Source organism: Ranitomeya variabilis, chromosome 7 (genome assembly GCF_051348905.1).
Source record: "Ranitomeya variabilis isolate aRanVar5 chromosome 7, aRanVar5.hap1, whole genome shotgun sequence".
In the NCBI taxonomy this organism is placed as follows: Eukaryota; Metazoa; Chordata; class Amphibia; order Anura; family Dendrobatidae; genus Ranitomeya; species Ranitomeya variabilis.
This window is the reverse complement of record NC_135238.1, coordinates 2,353,373-2,376,450: the sequence shown is the minus strand read 5'-3', so window position 1 is coordinate 2,376,450 and position 23,078 is coordinate 2,353,373. Positions and strand designations below refer to the sequence as shown.

The 23,078-nt window shown below is 53.7% G+C and overlaps 1 protein-coding gene across 1 annotated transcript in view; it reads left to right on the top strand.

Moving 5' to 3' along the window:
- Window positions 1-22,727, top strand: part of KREMEN2 (kringle containing transmembrane protein 2) — a 28,270-nt gene extending 5,543 nt beyond the window's left edge. Inside the window, exons 2-9 of the mRNA XM_077273650.1 lie at window positions 1,250-1,418; window positions 5,798-5,889; window positions 6,001-6,125; window positions 8,686-8,839; window positions 10,609-10,941; window positions 11,026-11,136; window positions 13,378-13,441; window positions 21,554-22,727. Of these exons, the coding sequence (XP_077129765.1) occupies window positions 1,250-1,418; window positions 5,798-5,889; window positions 6,001-6,125; window positions 8,686-8,839; window positions 10,609-10,941; window positions 11,026-11,136; window positions 13,378-13,441; window positions 21,554-21,689 (1,184 nt within the window). The 3' untranslated portion in view covers window positions 21,690-22,727. The remainder of the gene's footprint in view (window positions 1-1,249; window positions 1,419-5,797; window positions 5,890-6,000; window positions 6,126-8,685; window positions 8,840-10,608; window positions 10,942-11,025; window positions 11,137-13,377; window positions 13,442-21,553) is intronic.
- The last annotated feature ends 351 nt before the right edge of the window (window positions 22,728-23,078 follow it).

Here is a 23,078-nt window from a genome sequence, read left to right as displayed (position 1 = left end):
AGGTGAACAAGGGGGACATGTTATTATTTATTCTTCTCTGAGACCTTTACTGGCCAGCTACGCTGTGGAGTAGTTGGAGGCATGTGATGGAGCATTGTCCTGCATGAAAATCCTGTCTTTCTTGAGCGATACCGACTTCTTTCTGTACCACTGCTTGAAGAAGTTGTGTTCCAGAAACTGGCAGTAGGTCTGAGAGTTGAGCTTCACTCCATCCTCAACCCGAAAAGGTCCCACAAGTTCATCTTTGATGATGCCAGCCCATGCCAGTACCCCACCTCCACCTTGTGGCGTCTGAGTCTGAGTGGAGCTCTCTGCCCTTTACTGATCCAGCCTCTGGCCCATCCATCTGGCCCATCAAGAGTCACTCTCATTTCATCAGTCCATAAAACCTTTGAAAAGTCAGTCTTAAGATATTTCTTGGCCCAGTCTTGATGTTTTATCTTATGTTCCTTGCTCACAGGTGGTCGTTTTTCAGCCTTCCTTACCTTGGCCATGTCCCTGAGTATCGCACACCTTGTGCTCTTTGTTACTCCAGTAACGTTGCAGATCTGAAATATGGCAAAACTGGTGGCAAATGGCATCTTGGCAGCTTCACGCTTGATTTTCTTCAATTCATGGCCAGTTATTTTGCGCCTTTTTTGCCCAACACGCTTCTTGCGACCCCGTTGGCTATTTGCCATGAAACGCTTGATTGTTCGGTGATCAAGCCTCAAAAGTTTGGCAATTTCAAGACTGCTGCATCGCTCTGCAAGACATCTCACAATTGTGGACTTTTCAGAGCCATCAAATCTCTCTTCTGAGCCATTTTGCCAAAGGAAAGGAAGTTGCCTAATAATTACGCACACCTTATATAGGGTTCTGATGTCATTAGACAACTCCCCTCCTCATTACAGAGATGCACATCACCGGATTTACTTAACTGGTAGTTGGCTCTCAGCCTGAACAGCTTGGAGTAGGACATCATGTATAAAAAGTATCTTGTGATCAAAATACACCTTGCCGAATAATTCTGCACGCAGTGTATAGTGTGACCGCTCTTACAGTACACAGCTCTTACTGACGCTCTAATGTCCTGTCTGGTGACTGCTGCGCTCGATCTTTGTCTGATTCCAAAGACATACCAATAGGGAATTTAGATTGTGAGCTCCATCGGGGACAGAGAAGATAACGTGTGCAAACTGTAAAGCGCTGTGGAATATCTTATATAATAAATAAAGATGATTATTATTATTAGATCCTTTCCTTTCAGAGCTGTCTGAGTGTTTTACAGTAAATGGTAGAGATTACCGGGGGTCGATGAGCCGCGCCGGAGCCGAAATGATTCCTTGTCTGTACTGGAACCAGACCGTCCATCACCGCTACAATGCGCAGTCTGATCCATCTGGGGAGATGGGGCTCGGAGACCACAACTACTGCAGGTACAACCGAGGCAGCCCCCAACATCACTGGCCCTAAGAAACCACGGGCCAGCCCCCAGCATCACTATCCCTAATAAACCACAGGGCAGTCCCCAACATCACTGGCCCTAAGAAACCACGGGCCAGCCCCCAACATCACTGGCCCTAAGAAACCACGGGCCAGCCCCCAACATCACTGGCCCTAAGAAACCACGGGCCAGCCCCCAACATCACTGGCCCTAAGAAACCACGGGCCAGCCCCCAGCATCACCATCCCTAAGAAACCACGGGACAGCCCCCAGCATCACCATCCCTAAGAAACCACGGGACAGCCCCAGACATCACTATCCCTAAGAAACCACGGGCCAGCACCCAACATCACTGGCCCTAAAGGTACCTTCACACTGAACGATATCGCTAGCGATCCGTGACGTTGCAGCGTCCTGGATAGCGATATCGTTGAGTTTGACAGGCAGCAGCGATCAGGATCCCGCTGTGCCATCGTTGGTCGGAGCAGAAAGTCCAGAACTTTATTTTGTCGCTGGATCTCCCGTAGACATCGCTGAATCGGTGTGTGTGACACCGATCCAGCGATGTCTTCACTGGTAACCAGGGTAAACATCGGGTTACTAAGCGCGGCCCTGCGCTTAGTAACCCGATGTTTACCCTGGTTACCAGCGTAAACGTAAAAAAAACAAACACCACATACTTACATTCCGGTGTCCGTCCCCCGGCGCTGTGCTTCCCTGCACTGTCCCTAAGAAAACACAGGGCAGTCCCCACCATCACCATCCCTAAGAAAACATAAGGCAGCCCCCAGCATCACTATCCCTAAGAAACCGCGGGGCAGCCTCCAGCATCACTATCCCTAAGAAAACATAAGGCAGCCTCCAGCATCACTATCCCTAAGAAACCGCGGGGCAGCCTCCAGCATCACTATCCCTAAGAAAACATAAGGCAGCCCCCAGCATCACTATCCCTAAGAAACCGCGGGGCAGCCTCCAGCATCACTATCCCTAAGAAAACATAAGGCAGCCTCCAGCATCACTATCCCTAAGAAACCGCGGGGCAGCCTCCAGCATCACTATCCCTAAGAAACCGCGGGGCAGCCCCCAGCATCACTATCCCTAAGAAACCGCGGGGCAGCCTCCAGCATCACTATCCCTAAGAAACCGCGGGGCAGCCCCCAGCATCACTATCCCTAAGAAAACATAAGGCAGCCTCCAGCATCACTATCCCTAAGAAACCGCGGGGCAGCCCCCAGCATCACTATCCCTAAGAAACTGCGGGGCAGCCCCCAGCATCACTATCCCTAAGAAACTGCGGGGCAGCCCCCAGCATCACTATCCCTAAGAAAACATAAGGCAGCCCCCAGCATCACTATCCCTAAGAAACCGCGGGGCAGCCCCCAGCATCACTATCCCTAAGAAACCGCGGGGCAGCCCCCAGCATCACTATCCCTAAGAAAACATAAGGCAGCCCCCAGCATCACTATCCCTAAGAAACTACGGGGCAGCCCTCAGCATCACTATCCCTAAGAAAACACAGGGCAGTCCCCACCATCACCATCCCTAAGAAAACATAAGGCAGCCCCCAGCATCACTATCCCTAAGAAAACATAAGGCAGCCCCCAGCATCACTATCCCTAAGAAACCGCGGGGCAGCCCCCAGCATCACGATCCCTAAGAAACCACGAGGCAGCTCCCAGCATCACTATCCCTAAGAAACCGCGGGGCAGCCCCCAGCATCACGATCCCTAAGAAACCGCGGGGCAGCCCCCAGCATCACGATCCCTAAGAAACCGCGGGGCAGCCTCCAGCATCACTATCCCTAAGAAAACATAAGGCAGCCTCCAGCATCACTATCCCTAAGAAACCGCGGGGCAGCCTCCAGCATCACTATCCCTAAGAAAACATAAGGCAGCCTCCAGCATCACTATCCCTAAGAAACCGCGGGGCAGCCTCCAGCATCACTATCCCTAAGAAAACACAGGCCAGTCCCCACCATCACCATCCCTAAGAAAACATAAGGCAGCCCCCAGCATCACTATCCCTAAGAAACTACGGGGCAGCCCTCAGCATCACTATCCCTAAGAAACCGCGGGGCAGCCCCCAGCATCACTATCCCTAACAAACCGCGGGGCAGCCCCCAGCATCACTATTCCTAAGAAAACATAAGGCAGCCCCCAGCATCACTATCCCTAAGAAACCACGAGGCAGCCCCCAGACATCGCTATCCCTAAGAAACCACGAGGCAGCCCCCAGCATCACTATCCCTAAGAAACTACGAGGCAGCCCTCAGCATCACTATCCCTAAGAAACCGCGGGGCAGCCTCCAGCATCACTATCCCTAAGAAACCGCGGGGCAGCCCCCAGCATCACTATCCCTAAGAAACTACGAGGCAGCCCTCAGCATCACTATCCCTAAGAAACCGCGGGGCAGCCCCCAGCATCACTATCCCTAAGAAAACATAAGGCAGCCTCCAGCATCACTATCCCTAAGAAATCACGAGGCAGCCCCCAGCATCACTATCCCTAAGAAAACACAGGGCAGTCCCAGACATCACTATCCCTAAGAAACCGCGGGGCAGCCCTCAGCATCACTATCCCTAAGAAACCGCGGGGCAGCCCCCAGCATCACTATCCCTAACAAACCGCGGGGCAGCCCCCAGCATCACTATCCCTAAGAAAACATAAGGCAGCCCCCAGCATCACTATCCCTAAGAAACCACGAGGCAGCCCCCAGCATCACTATCCCTAAGAAACCACGAGGCAGCCCCCAGCATCACTATCCCTAAGAAACCACGAGGCAGCCCCCAGCATCACTATCCCTAAGAAACCACGAGGCAGCCCCCAGCATCACTATCCCTAAGAAACCACGAGGCAGCCCCCAGCATCACTATCCCTAAGAAACCACGAGGCAGCCCCCAGCATCACTATCCCTAAGAAACCGCGGGGCAGTCCCAGACATCACTATCCCTAAGAAACCACGAGGCAGCCCCCAGACATCACTATCCCTAAGAAACCGCGGGGCAGCCCCCAGCATCACTATCCCTAAGAAACCACGAGGCAGCCCCCAGACATCGCTATCCCTAAGAAACCACGAGGCAGCCCCCAGACATCACTATCCCTAACAAACCACAGGGCAGCCCCCAGCATCACTATCCCTAACAAACCACAGGGCAGCCCCCAGCATCACTATCCCTAACAAACCACGGGGCAGCCCCCAGCATCACTATCCCTAACAAACCACGGGGCAGCCCCCAGCATCCCTACTGGTCACGATACTAAATTCAGTCCTATGTTCTTTATCTGTTATTGAGAACCCTGTATATTCACCAGTTTGTCTCCATCAAAAAGTAATGAAGTTCTGTCTGGGGGCAGAGAGGACATTAACTGCAGCAGTGACCAAGACCTAGAAATCCATGTGACATCAGTGCAGCGACATCCCACCTGCCAGTGACTGTGACCTCGCACCTTCCACGGACATCCCACCTGCAGTGACTGTGACCTCGCACCTACCACTGACATCCCACCTGCCAGTGACTGTGACCTCACACCTTCCACGGACATCCCACCTGCAGTGACTGTGACCTCGCACCTTCCACGGACATCCCACCTGCCAGTGACTGACCTCGCACCTTCCACGGACATCCCACCTGCCGGTGACTGTGACCTCACACCTTCCAAGGACATCCCACCTGCCGGTGACTGTGACCTCGCACCTACCACTGACATCCCACCTGCCAGTGACTGTGACCTCGCACCTTCCACTGACATCCCACCTGCCAGTGACTGTGACCTCGCACCTTCCACGGACATCCCACCTGCCAGTGACTGTGACCTCGCACCTTCCACTGACATCCCACCTGCCAGTGACTGTGACCTCGCACCTTCCACGGACATCCCACCTGCCAGTGACTGTGACCTCGCACCTTCCACGGACATCCCACCTGCCGGTGACTGTGACCTCGCACCTTCCACTGACATCCCACCTGCCGGTGACTGTGACCTCGCACCTTCCACTGACATCCCACCTGCCGGTGACTGTGACCTCGCACCTACCACTGACATCCCACCTGCCGGTGACTGTGACCTCGCACCTTCCACGGACATCCCACCTGCCGGTGACTGTGACCTCGCACCTTCCACTGACATCCCACCTGCCGGTGACTGTGACCTCGCACCTTCCACTGACATCCCACCTGCCGGTGACTGTGACCTCGCACCTACCACTGACATCCCACCTGCCGGTGACTGTGACCTCGCACCTTCCACGGACATCCCACCTGCCAGTGACTGTGACCTCACACCTTCCAGTGACATCACACCTGCCGGTGAGTGTACATGCTCCAGTCGTGCCACCTCCCGGACGCTGGATGATTATTTCTATTTCTGCAGGAATCCTGACTCTGACGTCCAGCCATGGTGCTACGTGTCTGAGACTGAGGACGGCATATACTGGAAGTATTGTGACATCCCATCATGCCACAGTAGGTTCCCCATAATCTATGGTTACCCCTGGCTCCCATGTCGGCTCATATGTGGCTGCACCTCTGTATGTTGGGGCGTCAGTGGGATTTATTGCCATTTTCTTGCTCCAGTGCCCGGATACGTCGGCTGCTTTATGGATCGGGGATCTCCGCCTGCCCTCAGTGGGGCGAGCGGAACGTCAAGGAGACTCACGATACAGACATGCATCCAGTACTGCCGGAGGAAAGGACATGAGGCAAAGAAAAGTCACATCCTGACATGCCCCGTCCCCCTCACTTCTCATCTTTCCCATAATGCCCCGTCCCCCTCACTTCTCCTCATCTTTCCCATAATGCCCCGTCCCCCTCACTTCTCCTCATCTTTCCCATAATGCCCCGTCCCCCTCACTTCTCATCTTTCCCATAATGCCCCGTCCCCCTCACTTCTCATCTTTCCCATAATGCCCCGTCCCCCTCACTTCTCGTCATCTTTCCCGTAATGCCCCGTCCCCCTCACTTCTCATCATCTTTCCCATAATGCCCCGTCCCCCTCACTTCTCATCATCTTTCCCATAATGCCCCGTCCCCCTCACTTCTCATCTTTCCCATAATGCCCCGTCCCTCACTTCTCATCATCTTTCCCATAATGCCCCGTCCCCCTCACTTCTCATCATCTTTGCCATAATGCCCCGTCCCCCTCACTTCTCATCATCTTTGCCATAATGCCCCGTCCCCCTCACTTCTCATCATCTTTCCCATAATGCCCCGTCCCCCTCACTTCTCCTCATCTTTCCCATAATGCCCCGTCCCCCTCACTTCTCCTCATCTTTCCCATAATGCCCCGTCCCCCTCACTTCTCCTCATCTTTCCCATAATGCCCCGTCCCCCTCACTTCTCATCTTTCCCATAATGCCCCGTCCCCCTCACTTCTCATCATCTTTCCCATAATGCCCCGTCCCCCTCACTTCTCATCATCTTTGCCATAATGCCCCGTCCCCCTCACTTCTCATCATCTTTCCCATAATGCCCCGTCCCCCTCACTTCTCATCATCTTTGCCATAATGCCCCGTCCCCCTCACTTCTCATCATCTTTCCCATAATGCCCCGTCCCTCACTTCTCATCATCTTTCCCATAATGCCCCGTCCCCCTCACTTCTCATCTTTCCCATAATGCCCCGTCCCTCACTTCTCATCATCTTTCCCATAATGCCCCGTCCCCCTCACTTCTCATCATCTTTGCCATAATGCCCCATCCCCCTCACTTCTCATCATCTTTGCCATAATGCCCCGTCCCCCTCACTTCTCCTCATCTTTCCCATAATGCCCCGTCCCCCTCACTTCTCGTCATCTTTCCCATAATGCCCCGTCCCCCTCACTTCTCATCATCTTTCCCATAATGCCCCGTCCCCCTCACTTCTCATCATCTTTCCCATAATGCCCCGTCCCCCTCACTTCTCATCATCTTTCCCATAATGCCCCGTCCCCCTCACTTCTCATCTTTCCCATAATGCCCCGTCCCCCTCACTTCTCATCATCTTTCCCATAATGCCCCTTCCCCCTCACTTCTCATCATCTTTCCCATAATGCCCCGTCCCCCTCACTTCTCATCTTTCCCATAATGCCCCGTCCCCCTCACTTCTCATCATCTTTCCCATAATGCCCCGTCCCCCTCACTTCTCATCATCTTTCCCATAATGCCCCGTCCCCCTCACTTCTCATCTTTCCCATAATGCCCCGTCCCCCTCACTTCTCATCATCTTTCCCATAATGCCCCGTCCCCCTCACTTCTCCTCATCTTTCCCATAATGCCCCGTCCCCCTCACTTCTCATCATCTTTCCCATAATGCCCCGTCCCCCTCACTTCTCCTCATCTTTCCCTTAATGCCCCGTCCCCCTCACTTCTCATCATCTTTCCCATAATGCCCCGTCCCCCTCACTTCTCCTCATCTTTCCCATAATGCCCCGTCCCCCTCACTTCTCATCATCTTTCCCATAATGCCCCGTCCCCCTCACTTCTCATCATCTTTCCCATAATGCCCCGTCCCCCTCACTTCTCATCATCTTTCCCATAATGCCCCGTCCCCCTCACTTCTCCTCATCTTTCCCTTAATGCCCCGTCCCCCTCACTTCTCATCATCTTTCCCATAATGCCCCGTCCCCCTCACTTCTCCTCATCTTTCCCATAATGCCCCGTCCCCCTCACTTCTCATCATCTTTCCCATAATGCCCCGTCCCCCTCACTTCTCCTCATCTTTCCCATAATGCCCCGTCCCCCTCACTTCTCATCATCTTTCCCATAATGCCCCGTCCCCCTCACTTCTCATCAGCTTTCCCATAATGCCCCGTCCCCCTCACTTCTCCTCAGCTTTCCCATAATGCCCCGTCCCCCTCACTTCTCATCATCTTTCCCATAATGCCCCGTCCCCCTCACTTCTCATCTTTCCCATAATGCCCCGTCCCCCTCACTTCTCATCATCTTTCCCATAATGCCCCGTCCCCCTCACTTCTCATCTTTCCCATAATGCCCCGTCCCCCTCACTTCTCATCATCTTTCCCATAATGCCCCGTCCCCCTCACTTCTCATCATCTTTCCCATAATGCCCCGTCCCCCTCACTTCTCCTCATCTTTCCCTTAATGCCCCGTCCCCCTCACTTCTCCTCATCTTTCCCATAATGCCCCGTCCCCCTCACTTCTCCTCATCTTTCCCATAATGCCCCGTCCCCCTCACTTCTCCTCATCTTTCCCATAATGCCCCGTCCCCCTCACTTCTCATCATCTTTCCCATAATGCCCTGTCTACCTCCCTTTTCCCGGCAGTACGCGGGGGTGGAGGCCGGCTATGCGTGCCTTTGTGGCAGTTCGACTGAGGTGGCCGCTCTGGAAATGGCTGGCAGTTCTCAATGTGACCAGGTCTGTTTTGGAAGAACCAGTGAACTCTGCGGTGGTGATGGGAAGCTCAGCGTGTACAGCGGTGAGTGTGTACGGTGCTAAGAGCTGTGAAGAGGTGGGCTCGTGAAGCTGTGGTGCTGGGCTCCAGGAGTTGCTGGGTTCAGGGTACTGGTGGGCTCCAGGAGTTGCTGGGTTCTGGGTACTGGTGGGTTCCCGGAGCTGTGGCGCTGGGCGGGTAAACTCAGGAAGCTGTGACACTGCTGGGCTCTAGGCAGGTAGGCACAGGGAGCTGCAGCACTGGGTGGGTGGGCTCCAGGAACTGCGAAGCTGCTGGGCTCAGGGTGCTCAGCGGGTGGCTCATGAAGCTGTGGATCTGGGTGGGTGGGCTCTGGGAGCTGATGGGCAGGTGGGCTTTGGGAGCTGGGCTCAGTAAGCTGCAGAACTGGGCTTGAGGGCTCAGGAAGCTGCGGCACTGGGCTGGTAAGCTCAGGAACCTGCGAAGCTGCTGGGTTCAGGATACTGGGCAGGTGGGCTCCAGGAGCTGTTGGGCTCAGGGTTCTTTGCGAGTGGGCTTCCGCGCTCTTCCCAGGAGCTGCTAGGCTCAGGACACTACTAGGTGGGTGGGCTCAGTAAGCCGGGCTCCGGGAGCTGTGGCACTCAGTGGGCTCTGGGAGCTGGGCGGGCGGTCTCAGGAAACTGAGGCTCTGGGCAACTGGGCTCCGGGAGCTGTGGCGCTCAGAAAGCTGCTGCACTGGGTAGGTGGCTCCGGAAGATGTGGCGTTGGGCAGGTGGGCTCTGGGAGCTGTGGTACTCAGAAAGCTGCTGTACGGAGTGGGTGGGCACTGGGAGCTGTGGCGCTCAGATAGCTGCTGCACTGGGTGGGTGGGCTCCAGGAGCTGTGGTGCTCAAAAGCTCCTGCGCTGGGCGACTGGGCTCCGGGAGCTGTGGTGCTCAAAAGCTGCTGAGCTGGATGGGTAAGTTCCAGGAGCTGTGGCACTCAGTGGGTTTAGGAAGATGCGGCGCTGGGCAGGTGGGCTCCGGGAGCTGTAGAGCTGCTGGGGCCAGGGAGCTGGGCAAGTGGGCTCCAGCGCCCTCCCGATATGTGGAGCTTGGCAGATGGGCACTAGGAGCTGCTAAGTTGAGGACACTGGGTGGGTGAGCTCAGTAAGCTGAACTCTGGCAGCTGTGGCGCTCAGTGGGCCCAGGAAGATGCGGCCTTGGGCAGGTGGTCTCCGGGGGATGTAGCATTCAGTGGGCTCGGGAAGATGTGGCACTGGGCAGGTAGGCTTCGGGAGCTATGGCGTTCAGGAAGCTGTGGTGCTGGTCGGGTGGGCTGCGGGAGTTGTGACACTCTGGTAGCTGTGGTACTGGGTGGGTGGACTCTGGGACCTGTGGCACTCAGGAAGCTGCAGTGCTTGGTGGGTGGGCGGTGGGAGCTGTGGTGCTCAGGGAGATGCTGCGCTGGGCAGGTGGGCTGCGGGAGCTGTGGCGTTCAGGAAGCGGTGGTGCTGGTCGGGTGGGCTCCGGGAGTTGTGGCACTTTGGTAGCTGTGGCGCTGGGCGGGTGGGCTTTGGGAGCTGTGGTGCTCAGGGAGCTGCTGGGCTGGGTGGCGGGAGCTATGGCAGTCAGGAATCTGTGGCGCTGGTTGGGTGGGCTCCGGGAACTGTGGCGCTGAGCGGGGGTGGGCTTCGGGAGCTGTGGCGCTCCGGAAGCTGCGGCGCTGAGCGGGGGTGGGCTCTGGGAGCTGTGGCGCTCAGGAAGCTGCGGCGCTGAGCGGGGGTGGGCTCCGGGAGCTGTGGCGCTGGGCGGGTGGGCTTCTTTGGGTGTCCTCACATTTTGTCTTCTCTACAGTGTGGGTGGGGACTTGTCATGGAAACTTTTCCTCGGCGGACGGAGTCCTGTACTCCCCAGATTTCCCAGATGAGTACAGCGCGGAGCAGTCATGTCTGTGGTATCTCATCCTCCCCGGCATTACGGCTATACAGATTCGCTTTCAGTCCTTTGATGTTCCAGATCCTAATGACATTCTAGAGGTGAAGGACCGGGACAGTGGAAATCTTCTTTTAAGGATTCGAGGGGGACAAGACCCTCCAGACATTGTGACTTTCCAGACAGACCAACTCCAGATAAGCTTCCAGTCCGATGGTCAGCTCAGCGGTCCGGGATATGTGCTGCTGTACAGAGGTGGGCACTCTGCTAGTTTTGCTGGTCAGTGGAGATCTGCAGCACATGTAGAGATCTCGCTGCATTTGTGTGCTTGAGTTTCAGGTCTGAGAAGCCCGGGATCATCTGAGGCTCCATACTCGCAGAGCTCGTCTTCCCCTAGGGCGGATGAAGGCCATCCAGCACAAAGCAGTGAGCTCCATGCCTCCAAGAATGGTGAGTGGCCAAGAGTCCTGCAGAGGTCTTGGAGGCGCCCGTACACAGCGCAGGCGGACACATCTGACGATATTGTCAGGAAGAACAGACTGTATCTGTGAATGGGGTCTCCAAATAATGATTATTAATAATAATATTATTATTATTATTATACATTTTTATAGCGCCATTTATTCCATGGCGGTTTACATGTGAAAAGGAACAAATATAAACAAGTACAATAAACATGAGCAAAAAACAAGGCACTAACAGGTACAGAAGGAGGGAGGACCCTGCCCGCGAGGGCTCACAGTCTGCAGGGGATGGGTGAGGATATACTAGGAGAGGGTAGAGCTGGTTGTGCGGTGGTTCAGTAGGACAACAGTGTGGGAAAGGAGGACATGTGGAATTTCAAAACTTGATCTGTTTGGAAGCTTTTAACTCCCCTCTCCCCATTAATAAACCCATGAACGTTTGGCGAAACTCCATGTAGCTGTCAGCAGTGCATCAGCCGAGCTGAACCTCCATGTCTATAATGGGGGGTCTGTAGAAAGCTGATGGCTGAGCCTTCATGTCTGAAGTGGGTGGGTCTGGAGAGAGCTGATGGTTGAGCCTTCATGTCTATAATGGGGGATCTGGAGATGGCTGATGGCTGAGCCTTCATGTCTATAATGGGGGGGTTCTGGAGAGAGCTGATGGTTGCGCCTTCATGTCTGTAGTGGGGGGTCTGGAAAGAGCTGATGGTTGAGCCTTCATGTCTATAATGGGGGGTTCTGGAGAGAGCTGATGGTTGAGCCTTCATGTCTATAATGGGGGGTTCTGGAGAGAGCTGTTGGCTGAGCCTTCATGTCTATAATGGGGGATCTGGAGAGAGCTGTTGGCTGAGCCTTCATGTCTATAATGGGGGATCTGGAGAGAGCTGATGGTTGAGCCTTCATGTCTATAATGGGGGATCTGGAGAGAGCTGATGGTTGAGCCTTCATGTCTATAATGGGGGATATGGAGAGAGCTGATGGTTGAGCCTTCATGTCTATAATCGGGGGTTCTGGAGAGAGCTGTTGGCTGAGCGTTTGTGTCTATAATGGGGGGTCTGGAGAGAGCTGATGGCTGAGCCTTCATGTCTGTAGTGGGGGGTCTGGAGAAAGCTGATGCTGAGCCTTCATGTCTATAATGGGGAATCTGGAGAGAGCTGATGGTTGAGCCTTCATGTCTATAATGGGGGGTCTGGAGAGAGCTGATGGTTGAGCCTTCATGTCTATAATGGGAGGTTCTGGAGAAAGCTGATGGCTGAGCCTTCATGTCTGTAGTGGGGGGTCTGGAGAAAGCTGATGGTTGAGCCTTCATGTCTATAATGGGTCTGGAGAGAGCTGATGGTTGAGCCTTCATGTCTATAATGGGAGGTTCTGGAGAGAGCTGATGGCTGAGCCTTCATGTCTGTAGTGGGGGGTCTGGAGAAAGCTGATGCTGAGCCTTCATGTCTGTAGTGGGGGGTCTGGAGAGAGCTGATGGTTGAGCCTTCATGTCTATAATGGGGGATCTGGAGAGAGCTGATGGTTGAGCCTTCATGTCTATAATGGGGGGTTCTGGAGAGAGCTGTTGGCTGAGCGTTTGTGTCTATAATGGGAGGTTCTGGAGAGAGCTGTTGGCTGAGCCTTTGTGTCTATAGTGGGGGGTCTGGAGAGAGCTGTTGGCTGAGCCTTCATGTCTATAATGGGGGGTTCTGGAGAGAGCTGTTGGCTGAGCGTTTGTGTCTATAATGGGAGGTTCTGGAGAGAGCTGTTGGCTGAGCCTTTGTGTCTATAGTGGGGGGGTCTGGAGAGAGCTGTTGGCTGAGCGTTTGTGTCTATAGTGGGGGGTCTGGAGAGAGCTGATGACTGAGCCTTAATTGTCTATAATGAAGGGGTTCTGGAGAGAGCTGAAGGCTGAGCCTTTGTGTCTATAGTGGGGTTCTGGAGAGAACTGTTGGCTGAGCCTTTGTGTCTATAGTGGGGGTTCTGGAGAGAGCTGTTGGCTGAACCTTCATGTCTATAGTAGGGGTCTGGAGAGAGCCGACGGCATCACAGTGTTCGCCAGCTATGGAGATTAATGGGGAGACAAACATTTGAGATGTTGGGGCGCAGAGGGCTGTACGTTTCGGATTTTCACCTGACATGTTCCCACCAGAGATATGTGGTGTCTGGTGGATGCTTATCCCTGTGTGAGGCTCATGTTCCCGCTCGCACTCCTCCTCTACTGTTGTACTCACTATGTCTCCTTCCTCAGCATGGCTGGCCATGGTGGCTGGAGTGGCAGTTCTGCTCCTCGTCGTTGGATATGTGATGTGGAGGTAAGGTCACTAGTGGGGTGTCCTGTGTGACGTATTGGGGTACACATGTGGTGGGCTTTCTGTGACCAGTTCATGAGTAAAACGGTACAGGAAAATGTGGAAAACCTGCATAGATCTCAGGTGTAGCTGAGCCGCTAAATCTCCAGCCTCATCCCCATAGAGCTGTTGTAGAGAGGGAAAAATAGCTCACCGTGCGTCTGTCACTGGATGGGGAGGAAATGCACGCTCGGAGCAGCCTTGGTCCTGGGCTCTTCTTGAAGCAGAAAAAGCAAAAAAAAATTTCTCCAGCGTGGATAAGTAAAACTTCACATTTATTCCAAATTTGTTAAAGTAAGGACATGTTGGCACTCCAAAGAGATTCCAGGGGGGCTTGACCGACGCGTTTCAACTTAGAAAGTCTTAGGCTATGTGCCCACGTTGCGGATTTGTGTGCGGATTTTTCTGCACTGTTTTTGAAAAATCTGCAGGTAAAGGGCACTGCGTCATACCTGCAGATTTCCTGCGTTTTTTTAGCTGATTTCACCTTTGGTTTTACACCTGCGGATTCCTATTGAGGAGCAGGTGTAAACTGCTGCGGAATCCGCACAAAGAATTGAAATGCTGCGGAAAGTAAACCACAGCTTTTCTGCACAGTATTTTCCGCAGCATGGGCACTGCGGATTTGGTTATCCATAGGTTTACATGATACTGTAAACCGCATGGAAAACTGCTGCGGATCCGCAGCCAAATCCACAATTGTGCACATAGCCTTAGTTATGGTCTCATGAGACCATAATAAATGTGACGTTTTACTCATCTGTACTGGAGAACATTTTTTTTTTTCTTTTTCTACCATAGAGCTGTTCTCCTGGCTCCTTGATGGCTAAGCTTCTCCAGTAACACTATGGTCCCCCACCACCTGCACATGGGAGGATAGTTCACATCTCCAAAGATCTGCTGTGGACTGTTCACGCTGCGTATTACCCTACCGTCAGTGGCTCCATCCTGGGGCTTACATCTGACATACTTGTAAAACGTGATTTGGGCGTATCTGCAGTCACCTGCGTCTAGGACAGTGATGGGCAACCTTTTGAGCTCGGTGTGTCAAAATTCGCCAAAAAACCGAGCATAACTTGGGTGGTGTGTCACCTTGATAAAAAAACATAATTTTGCGACATGTATAGTTTAAATAACAAATATGTATAATTAGAATTAACTTACCTGCTTAGTGACTTCTTTGTTCATCTGTCAGTTGGTTTCTTTTGTTGGTCTTGCTATTATTTAACTTGTGTGGGGTGCCGTGAACTAAGATAAGTGAGGGGGAGGGGGAATTCTTCCAGTGATGGCGAACCTGTGGCACTCCAGCTGTTGCAAAACTACAATTCCCATCATGTCTTCACAGCCAAAGCCTTTGCTTTGAATGGCCAGCCATGATGGGAATTGTAGTTTTGCAACAGCTGGACTGCCACAGGTTCGCCATCACTGATGCCTCCCTCTCACTTATCTCAGTAATGGCCAATGACACCCCACAGTTCACTGGATGATGGTTGCTGTAGTAGTCACAGGGCCTCCAGACAGCAATCACAGGGCCTGAGTCCAGACAGCAATCACAGGGCCTGAGTCCAGACAGCAATCACAGGGCCTGAGTCCAGACAGCAATCACAGGGCCTGAGTCCAGACAGCAATCACAGGGCCTGAGTCCAGACAGCTATCACAGGGCCTGAGTCCAGACAGCTATCACAGGGCCTGAGTCCAGACAGCAATCACAGGGCCTGAGTCCAGACAGCAATCACAGGGCCTCCAGACAGCTATCACAGGGCCTGAGTCCAGACAGCTATCACAGGGCCTGAGTCCAGACAGCTATCACAGGGCCTGAGTCCAGACAGCAATCACAGGGCCTGAGTCCAGACAGCAATCACAGGGCCTGAGTCCAGACAGCTATCACAGGGCCTGAGTCCAGACAGCTATCACAGGGCCTGAGTCCAGACAGCTATCACAGGGCCTGAGTCCAGACAGCTATCACAGGGCCTGAGTCCAGACAGCTATCACAGGGCCTGAGTCCAGACAGCAATCACAGGGCCTGAGTCCAGACAGCAATCACAGGGCCTGAGTCCAGACAGCAATCACAGGGCCTGAGTCCAGACAGCTATCACAGGGCCTGAGTCCAGACAGCAATCACAGGGCCTGAGTCCAGACAGCAATCACAGGGCCTGAGTCCAGACAGCTATCACAGGGCCTGAGTCCAGACAGCAATCACAGGGCCTGAGTCCAGACAGCAATCACAGGGCCTGAGTCCAGACAGCAATCACAGGGCCTGAGTCCAGACAGCTATCACAGGGCCTGAGTCCAGACAGCTATCACAGGGCCTGAGTCCAGACAGCTATCACAGGGCCTGAGTCCAGACAGCAATCACAGGGCCTGAGTCCAGACAGCTATCACAGGGCCTGAGTCCAGACAGCTATCACAGGGCCTGAGTCCAGACAGCTATCACAGGGCCTGAGTCCAGACAGCAATCACAGGGCCTCCAGACAGCTATCACAGGGCCTGAGTCCAGACAGCTATCACAGGGCCTGAGTCCAGACAGCTATCACAGGGCCTGAGTCCAGACAGCAATCACAGGGCCTCCAGACAGCTATCACAGGGCCTGAGTCCAGACAGCTATCACAGGGCCTGAGTCCAGACAGCTATCACAGGGCCTGAGTCCAGACAGCAATCACAGGGCCTGAGTCCAGACAGCTATCACAGGGCCTGAGTCCAGACAGCTATCACAGGGCCTGAGTCCAGACAGCTATCACAGGGCCTGAGTCCAGACAGCAATCACAGGGCCTCCAGACAGCTATCACAGGGCCTGAGTCCAGACAGCTATCACAGGGCCTGAGTCCAGACAGCTATCACAGGGCCTGAGTCCAGACAGCAATCACAGGGCCTCCAGACAGCTATCACAGGGCCTGAGTCCAGACAGCTATCACAGGGCCTGAGTCCAGACAGCTATCACAGGGCCTGAGTCCAGACAGCAATCACAGGGCCTGAGTCCAGACAGCAATCACAGGGCCTGAGTCCAGACAGCTATCACAGGGCCTGAGTCCAGACAGCAATCACAGGGCCTGAGTCCAGACAGCTATCACAGGGCCTGAGTCCAGACAGCTATCACAGGGCCTGAGTCCAGACAGCAATCACAGGGCCTGAGTCCAGACAGCAATCACAGGGCCTGAGTCCAGACAGCTATCACAGGGCCTGAGTCCAGACAGCAATCACAGGGCCTGAGTCCAGACAGCAATCACAGGGCCTGAGTCCAGACAGCAATCACAGGGCCTGAGTCCAGACAGCTATCACAGGGCCTGAGTCCAGACAGCAATCACAGGGCCTGAGTCCAGACAGCAATCACAGGGCCTCCAGACAGCTATCACAGGGCCTGAGTCCAGACAGCTATCACAGGGCCTGAGTCCAGACAGCTATCACAGGGCCTGAGTCCAGACAGCTATCACAGGGCCTGAGTCCAGACAGCAATCACAGGGCCTGAGTCCAGACAGCAATCACAGGGCCTGAGTCCAGACAGCTATCACAGGGCCTGAGTCCAGACAGCTATCACAGGGCCTGAGTCCAGACAGCAATCACAGGGCCTGAGTCCAGACAGCTATCACAGGGCCTGAGTCCAGACAGCAATCACAGGGCCTGAGTCCAGACAGCAATCACAGGGCCTGAGTCCAGACAGCAATCACAGGGCCTGAGTCCAGACAGCAATCACAGGGCCTGAGTCCAGACAGCTATCACAGGGCCTGAGTCCAGACAGCTATCACAGGGCCTGAGTCCAGACAGCAATCACAGGGCCTGAGTCCAGACAGCTATCACAGGGCCTGAGTCCAGACAGCAATCACAGGGCCTGAGTCCAGACAGCAATCACAGGGCCTGAGTCCAGACAGCAATCACAGGGCCTGAGTCCAGACAGCAATCACAGGGCCTCCAGACAGCTATCACAGGGCCTGAGTCCAGACAGCAATCACAGGGCCTGAGTCCAGACAGCAATCACAGGGCCTGAGTCCAGACAGCAATCACAGGGCCTGAGTCCAGACAGCTATCACAGGGCCTGAGTCCAGACAGCTATCACAGGGCCTGAGTCCAGACAGCAATCACAGGGCCTGAGTCCAGACAGCAATCACAGGGCCTGAGTCCAGACAGCAATCACAGGGCCTGAGTCCAGACAGCAATCACAGGGCCTGAGTCCAGACAGCAATCACAGGGCCTGAGTCCAGACAGCTATCACAGGGCCTGAGTCCAGACAGCTATCACAGGGCCTGAGTCCAGACAGCTATCACAGGGCCTGAGTCCAGACAGCTATCACAGGGCCTGAGTCCAGACAGCAATCACAGGGCCTGAGTCCAGACAGCTATCACAGGGCCTGAGTCCAGACAGCTATCACAGGGCCTGAGTCCAGACAGCTATCACAGGGCCTGAGTCCAGACAGCAATCACAGGGCCTGAGTCCAGACAGCAATCACAGGGCCTGAGTCCAGACAGCAATCACAGGGCCTGAGTCCAGACAGCTATCACAGGGCCTGAGTCCAGACAGCAATCACAGGGCCTGAGTCCAGACAGCAATCACAGGGCCTCCAGACAGCTATCACAGGGCCTGAGTCCAGACAGCTATCACAGGGCCTGAGTCCAGACAGCTATCACAGGGCCTGAGTCCAGACAGCTATCACAGGGCCTGAGTCCAGACAGCAATCACAGGGCCTGAGTCCAGACAGCAATCACAGGGCCTGAGTCCAGACAGCTATCACAGGGCCTGAGTCCAGACAGCTATCACAGGGCCTGAGTCCAGACAGCAATCACAGGGCCTGAGTCCAGACAGCTATCACAGGGCCTGAGTCCAGACAGCAATCACAGGGCCTGAGTCCAGACAGCAATCACAGGGCCTGAGTCCAGACAGCAATCACAGGGCCTGAGTCCAGACAGCAATCACAGGGCCTGAGTCCAGACAGCTATCACAGGGCCTGAGTCCAGACAGCTATCACAGGGCCTGAGTCCAGACAGCAATCACAGGGCCTGAGTCCAGACAGCTATCACAGGGCCTGAGTCCAGACAGCAATCACAGGGCCTGAGTCCAGACAGCAATCACAGGGCCTGAGTCCAGACAGCAATCACAGGGCCTGAGTCCAGACAGCAATCACAGGGCCTCCAGACAGCTATCACAGGGCCTGAGTCCAGACAGCAATCACAGGGCCTGAGTCCAGACAGCAATCACAGGGCCTGAGTCCAGACAGCAATCACAGGGCCTGAGTCCAGACAGCTATCACAGGGCCTGAGTCCAGACAGCTATCACAGGGCCTGAGTCCAGACAGCAATCACAGGGCCTGAGTCCAGACAGCAATCACAGGGCCTGAGTCCAGACAGCAATCACAGGGCCTGAGTCCAGACAGCAATCACAGGGCCTGAGTCCAGACAGCAATCACAGGGCCTGAGTCCAGACAGCTATCACAGGGCCTGAGTCCAGACAGCTATCACAGGGCCTGAGTCCAGACAGCTATCACAGGGCCTGAGTCCAGACAGCTATCACAGGGCCTGAGTCCAGACAGCAATCACAGGGCCTGAGTCCAGACAGCTATCACAGGGCCTGAGTCCAGACAGCTATCACAGGGCCTGAGTCCAGACAGCTATCACAGGGCCTGAGTCCAGACAGCAATCACAGGGCCTGAGTCCAGACAGCAATCACAGGGCCTGAGTCCAGACAGCAATCACAGGGCCTGAGTCCAGACAGCAATCACAGGGCCTGAGTCCAGACAGCTATCACAGGGCCTGAGTCCAGACAGCTATCACAGGGCCTGAGTCCAGACAGCTATCACAGGGCCTGAGTCCAGACAGCTATCACAGGGCCTGAGTCCAGACAGCAATCACAGGGCCTGAGTCCAGACAGCTATCACAGGGCCTGAGTCCAGACAGCTATCACAGGGCCTGAGTCCAGACAGCTATCACAGGGCCTGAGTCCAGACAGCTATCACAGGGCCTGAGTCCAGACAGCAATCACAGGGCCTGAGTCCAGACAGCTATCACAGGGCCTGAGTCCAGACAGCAATCACAGGGCCTGAGTCCAGACAGCAATCACAGGGCCTGAGTCCAGACAGCTATCACAGGGCCTGAGTCCAGACAGCAATCACAGGGCCTGAGTCCAGACAGCAATCACAGGGCCTGAGTCCAGACAGCAATCACAGGGCCTGAGTCCAGACAGCAATCACAGGGCCTGAGTCCAGACAGCAATCACAGGGCCTGAGTCCAGACAGCAATCACAGGGCCTGAGTCCAGACAGCAATCACAGGGCCTGAGTCCAGACAGCAATCACAGGGCCTGAGTCCAGACAGCAATCACAGGGCCTGAGTCCAGACAGCTATCACAGGGCCTGAGTCCAGACAGCAATCACAGGGCCTGAGTCCAGACAGCAATCACAGGGCCTGAGTCCAGACAGCTATCACAGGGCCTGAGTCCAGACAGCAATCACAGGGCCTGAGTCCAGACAGCAATCACAGGGCCTGAGTCCAGACAGCTATCACAGGGCCTGAGTCCAGACAGCAATCACAGGGCCTGAGTCCAGACAGCTATCACAGGGCCTCCAGACAGCTATCTCCTCAGGCCTCAGAAGTGCAGCCTGGGACTTCTGGTCGGTGCAGCCTGGGACTTCTGGTCGGCGCAGCAGGGAGCAGCGCAATGTCGCCCAAACAACACAGATCCGACGCAGAGGCCTGGGACTTCCGGGAGCTGCGCCTGGCCTACCGGAAGTCCCAGGCCTAGACGCTCTGCACCGGAGCTCTGTTGTTTGGACCCACAGACCTCCTGCATGGCATCCAATCCGATAAAAAATCGGATCGGATGCCATTGTTTACTTTAGCATTCCGATACCGCAAGTATCGGGTATCGGCCGATATTTGCTGTATCGGAATTCCGATACCGAGATCCGATACTTTTGTGGTATCGGGTATCGGTATCGAAACAACATTAATGTGTGTAAAATAAAGAATTAAAATAAAAAATATTGCTATACTCACCTCTCCGACGCAGCCTGGACATCCGCGAGGGAACCGGCAGCGTTGTTTGCTTAAAAATCGCGGTTTTCCTTCCTTACTTGAAGTCCCGGCTTGTGATTGGTTGCGTGCCGCCCATGTGACCGAGACGCGACCAATCACAGCAAGCCGTGACGTAATTTTAGGTCCTTCAGGATTTTAAAATTACGTTCCGGCGTTGTGATTGGTTGCGTGCGGTCACATGGGCGACGCAACCAATCACAACGCTGGAACGTAATTTTAAAATCCTGAAGGACCTAAAATTACGTCACGGCTTGCTGTGATTGGTCGCGTCTCGGTCACATGGGCGGCACGCAACCAATCACAAGCCGGGACTTCAAGTAAGGAAGGAAAACCGCGATTTTTAAGCAAACAACGCTGCCGGTTCCCTCGCGGACGTCCAGGCTGCGTCGGAGAGGTGAGTATATCAATATTTTTTATTTTAATTCTTTATTTTACATATTAATATGGTTCCCAGGGCCTGAAGGAGAGTTTCCTCTCCTTCAGACCCTGGGAAAGAAGCAATTTCTATGGGGCCGCGGCCGGCGGCCGGCGTGTCACTGAAAATGACTACGCGTGTCAGCACTGACACGCGTGTCATAGGTTCGCCATCACTGGTCTAGGAATTGGTCTCAAATATGCAACTATGGCATCAGACAGAGCAGCCTGCCCCGTCTGTATCAGTCAATGACCCCATCAGTGCATACGCCGGAATCCTGAAATCCAGGACTTCACACAAGACCCAACGGAGCCACTCGCGCAAGGGTAAAACACCATGCGAACCTGACCTTAGTCCTAAAGGTGGTCATACACCTGACACAGCGGCAGTGGGCAAGAATCTGGTTCTCCGGAATCTGAGTGATTGTGTGTTATCTCCAGGGTAGATGAGCCCTCTGGATCATTTATTGAACCTGGAGACCATAAATGTCAATGTGTATCTTATCCATGGTGGTAGGATGGTCTGGCGTGTATATCGGGGTGGGTGGACGGTCCAGCGTTTACGTCAGCGGGGCGGGGGTCCTGTCCGGTATGTACGACATCGCTGTACTCTCTGTGCTGGTGACTTCTGTTTACTTGTTGCTCAGGTACCTGGCCTGTGGCCGCCATGCTCCTCTTTTGGGATGGGGCTCTGAGCGTTGCTCCTGGCTTTACCGACATAAGGCGACGCAGAGCGGAGACCTCACCTGTGTGAACCAGTCATCCATGAAATCTCTGCTGTAAGACTGAACATCGGCCTCTCCGAGTATCACTGCCAGGTGAACATCCAGTGTGTGGTCACTGCATGGATGAAATGTGGATCGTGAATGAAGGAACCTCGCTGAACAATGGCCAAGAACGTCCTTCACGTTGAGCCTCGGAAACTGCAGTGCAGCTCCAGAGTAAGAAGACTGGACACAAAGTGCCATCATCAAGGCCGGGCCCCAATCCGTATAGACCTCCATGGCCACAACCAGAGATGGAAGATGAATCCTCCCCTGTAGATGAGCATTCTCTGGAGGATTTGACATGCAGCATTATCACATCAGTCCCCTCCAGAGCTGCAGTCACTATTCTGCTGTTACATCATGTCTCAACCTCCAGAGCTACAATTACTATTCTGGTGTTACATAATGTCTTATCCTCCAGAGCTACAATCACTATTCTGCAGTTACGTGATGTGTTAGCCTCCAGAGCTGTGGTCACTTTTCTGTCCTTCAATGACTGCCCTGTTACTCTTGTGGCGTGCTGGACCCCACACAGTTGTCAGTGGCTCCTGCTTTTTCATTACTTTTTCTTCCGCTGTTTGTTGCCATCTGTGTGATGGAGGGGTTATGCCACTGCTGTTTGCCTTGCGTTGTACCTTTGTTCCTTTGAACATACAGCACAATCTGTAAAATATTTGATGAAATTAAGTATCTAGTAACACTACTCTGATACATGGCATCTCATCTGTGTCATACGAGAAAGGGAAACTGGTGAAAAATGTATAGGTTTATATGTGTAACCAGCAGTTTAACATCTGTCCTGAGACTTGCAGGTCTCACAAAGGTGACAACATATGTATCATGGGAAGGCAGTCTGCTGTCTCCAATCTCTCCAGGGGGTCTGGCTGGGAACCAGGATGAAGGGGAAACATTTCACACCTTCTAGCTCTTTTTGAAGAGAGATATCAATTACAGCCTGACACTATCTATCTGTGAGAACCTTTTGGCAAAGAGTGTTCAGAGGAAAAAAATATATTCATTGGTGGAGTGGCCATGAGCCAATGAAAAAAAACAAGCAATTATAATATTAACCTGAGAGGCTGTTCTAGAAATCTGACCTCCAGGGTGACTCTATAAATCAGGCCTGTATACATAGAATCGTGTTCACATATTGTGGGGCAGCTGAGCTGATGTGTTCCAGTCCATATTCATCCCACCCTCAGGGAGCAGAAAGCAGACTACAAAGTTAGACATTTCTGTAAGTTTTCTTCTGTTTATTTTTATAACTGTTTTGCATATTTGTATGTCTTTTTATGACCATATTTTTATACCTTTTTTTTATTATAAGCACTGTACCTTTTTGTATTAAAACATAAAACTTTAACAAGTTGAACCTTGTATGTTATAAAGAATCCATAGCCTTAAA